Source organism: Kogia breviceps, chromosome 9 (genome assembly GCF_026419965.1).
Source record: "Kogia breviceps isolate mKogBre1 chromosome 9, mKogBre1 haplotype 1, whole genome shotgun sequence".
Lineage (NCBI taxonomy): Eukaryota > Metazoa > Chordata > Mammalia > Artiodactyla > Physeteridae > Kogia > Kogia breviceps.
Genome location: NC_081318.1, coordinates 70,878,574 through 70,882,529, shown reverse-complemented (window position 1 = coordinate 70,882,529; position 3,956 = coordinate 70,878,574). Strand labels below are relative to the sequence as shown.

Below are 3,956 nucleotides of genomic sequence, written 5' to 3'. Positions count from 1 at the left end.
TATTGATGTCTCCAGAGATGTGGTTGGATCTGCAGCAGGACATTTTGATTTAGCCTTTTTGACATAACTGTTTTTATGTTTTATAATAACAGCACATTTAATATATAAAAACACTGTTTTCTAGCAATGTGTTTCACAGACATAGCCAAATCTTATCCATTTCTGTTGCCTCTCCCCATTCCTTACCTCATTCCTGATCTTATCCTATCCATGAACCAAACCCGGCGGGGAAGCTCAAAAGTGGGGTGTGAAGGGCTTCCCTGGTGGCGCAGTGGTTGAGAGTTCGCCTGCCGATGCAGGGGACACAGGTTCGTGCCCCGGTCCGGGAAGATTCCACATGCCGCGGAGCGACGACTGGGCCCGTGAGCCATGGCCACTGAGCCTGCGCGTCCGGAGCCTGTGCTCCGAAACGGAAGAGGCCACGGCAGTGAGAGGCCCGCGTACCACAAAAATAATAATAATAAAATTAAAAATAAAGTGGGGTGTGAGGATATATTCAACAAATTATTTAGTAATTTCAAAATATTATAAAATGATGATTTAGTTTTAGGCTAAATAAAAATATCCCAGAACCAAATGTTAAACACACAATTAGTAGGATAAAACTTTATGATCTCTATCTGATGTTTCCACTATTTTTATGACACAGTTTATTGTTGAAATTCCTGTTATCTATGATCTCTTCCACTTTTTAGTCTGTTACTCCAACCCCCATGCATTTGGAAACTGTGTACTTAAAATTTCCTAAAAAAGACTTATCATATATATATTTTGTTAGTCTTTTTTTAATTATAAAAGTAATGAAAGTTCAATACTACATTAATAGATGTCAATAAATTGTGACATATTCATCCCCAACTACAACCAACCTACTCCCCTCTGCAAAGGTAATCATGATAAAAAGGACTTCCTTAATGATTTGATGATTTGACTATTACTTAATTTTAAATACATAAATATCATACTATACATATTTTTGTGAATGATTTTTTTACATTTAAAAATATCTTGGATCACCTCACACTGGTCAGAATGGCCATCATCAAAAAATCTACAAACAGTAAATGCTGGAGAGGGTGTGGAGAAAAGGGAACCCTCTTACACTGTTGGTGGGAATATAGCTTGATACAGCCACTATGGAGAACAGTATGGAGGTTCCTTAGAAAACTAAAAATAGAACTATCATATGACCCAGCAATCCCACTACTGGGCATATACCCAGAGAACCATAATTCAAAAAGAAACATGCACCCCAATGTCCACTGCAGCACTATTTACAATAGCCAGGTCATGGAAGCAACCTAAATGTCCATCAACAGAGGAAAGGACAAAGAAGATGTGGTACATATATACAATGGAATATTACTCAGTCATAAAAAGGAATGAAATTGTGTCATTTGCAGAGACATGGATGGACCTAGGGACTGTCATACAGAGTGAAGTAAGTCAGAAAGAGAAAAACAAATATCATATATTAACACATATATGTGGAATCTAGAAAAATGGTATAGATGATCTTATTTGCAAAGCAGATGTAGAGAACAAACCTATGGATGCCAAGGGGGAAGGGGGAGGAGGTGGAATGAACTGGGAGATTGGGATTGACATATATACACTACTATGTATAAAATAGGTAACTAATGAGAACCTACTGTACAGCAAAGGGAGGTCTACCCAGTACTCTCTGGTGACCTAAATGGTAAAGAAATCCAAAAAAGAAGGGATATATGTATATGATTCACTTTGCTGTATAGCAGAAATTGACACAGCAGTGTAAAGCAACTATACTCCAATAAAAATAATAATAATAAAATTTTAAAATGAAAAAAATAAATAAAATATTTTGGAGACACTTCCATATGACTTCTTTCATATGACCACTGTGGTCTCTTTAATGGCTGCCTGTGTATGTACACTATCTGATAATTTAGCTATTGACAGATATTTTTGGTTTCCATATTTTGCTTTTATAAGCAATTCTAGAAAGGTTACTATTTGTCATTGATCATCTTATACCCTGTAAATGGGGCAACACCTGACACACAGAACACCTCAGGAAATATTGACTAAATGGACTAATACAGCAAAAAATACTGTTATCAATATACTTTGTGAATCTATTGAGTAGATTCCTAGAAGACACATTGAGCCATATGTTATGTACTCAATTTCCCTTGCAAAATCTACACACTTACACTTTCCATTAGACTAGAAGGAGTTATCTATTTTATAATTTTGGTTTACCTGGTGTGTGAAAATGAATGTCAATTTCTTGATTTCTAGCATTTTTTCATACGTTTATGCCTACTTATCTTTTTCTCAGTCAGTTGGAAGAACTCTGGGCACGTTTTACACATTTCCACCAGTCCAGAACTTTCCTTTCAAAGTTACATGTTTTGCCTTGTAGAAATTTTATATTTTTACGTATTCAGATTTAAGCTGCCCTTGGAAATACAAGCACTAATAGAGGAGAAAAATAAAATCCATGAACTGAAAAAAGATTTGATTCTTTAGTTTAGAAGAGTGAACTAGGTCCCAAGAAGCAATTTTTTTTTTTTGAAGACCCAGAAGGCAGTTTAGAGGGGCACACATCCGGAAGAGACCGGAATAGCTAACAACCGGAAGCCGTTAGTTAGCGTCTGCGGTCTCTCGCGGCTGGCTAGGAGCTGGAATAGTCTGTGGTCTGACCGCTGTTCCTTTCTCAGCTGCCGGGGTGATCACTGGACGTAGACAGCCTAGGGCAGTTGACCAAAATGCCAAATATCAGAATCTTCAGCGGCAGCTCCCGCCAGGACTTATCCCAGAAAACTGCCGACTGACTGGGCCAGGAGCTGGGCAAGGTGGTGACCAAGAAATTCAGCAACCAGGAGACCTGCGTGGAAACAGGCGAGAGTGTGTGAGGAGGGGATGTCCACATAGAGCAGAGTGGTTGTGGCGAAAGCAACGACAATCTAATGGAGCTTTTGATCATGATTAATGCCTGCAAGATGGCTCCAGCCAGCCGAGTTACTGCAGGCACCCCGTGCTTCCCGTATGCCCTCAGGATAAGGAGGATAAGAGCCAAGCCGCAATCTCCGCCAAGCTTGTTGTAAATACGCTGTCTATAGCAGGTGCAGATCATATCATCACGATGGACCAACATACTTCTCAAATTCAGGGCTTTTTTGATATCCCAGTAGACAATTTGTATTCAGATCCAGCTGTCCAGAAGTGGATGAAGGAGAATATCTCTGAGTGGAGGAACTGCACAATTGTCTTTCCAGATGCTGGTGGAGCTAAGAGAGTGACCTCTGTTGCAGAAAGATTGAATGTGGACTTTGCCTTGATTCACAAAGAACCGAAGAAGGCCAATGAAGTGGACCGAATGGTACTAGTGGGATATGTGAAGGATCATGTGGCTATCCTTGTGGATGACATGGCTGACACTTGTGGTACAATCTGCCATGCAGCTGACAAACTTTTCTCAGCTGGAGCCACCAGAGTTTATGCGATCTTGACTCACAGAATCTTTTCTGGCCCGGCCATTACTCACATCAACAGTGCAGGCTTTGAAGCAGTCGTAGTCACCAATACCATATCTTAGGAGGATAAGGTGAAGCATTGCTCCAAAATACAGATGATCGACATCTCTATGATCCTTTCAGAAGCCATCAGAAGAACTCACAATGGGGAATCTGTCTCCTACCTGTTCAGCCATGTCCCATTGTGATAGAATAGCGTTGGGGTTGTTGTATTTTAAATAAAATAAGATAAAAATGTACCAGGACCATTGGTTTCCCTTGGTGTTTGATGAAAAGTTCAGCAGAAGACCCTGTTTGTTCCAGTGTAGCTTTCTACATCCCACATCATGTATATTAGATGCTTATTTTAGATTGGAGAAAGACAGATTGAGAATAATTGCTGGAATATCCTATCTGGGTTGTCTCATTCTGGTTTCTTTGATGATTTTGTGAGCC

The 3,956-nt window shown here is 39.7% G+C and overlaps 1 protein-coding gene across 1 annotated transcript; it reads left to right on the top strand.

Moving 5' to 3' along the window:
- The first annotated feature begins 2,726 nt into the window (after positions 1–2,726).
- On the top strand, positions 2,727–3,709 carry PRPS1L1 (phosphoribosyl pyrophosphate synthetase 1 like 1). Its single transcript, XM_059074000.1, is given in 2 exon segments — positions 2,727–3,036; positions 3,039–3,709. Coding segments are annotated over 2 exon segments (954 nt in total). The 5' UTR covers positions 2,727–2,753.
- The last annotated feature ends 247 nt before the right edge of the window (positions 3,710–3,956 follow it).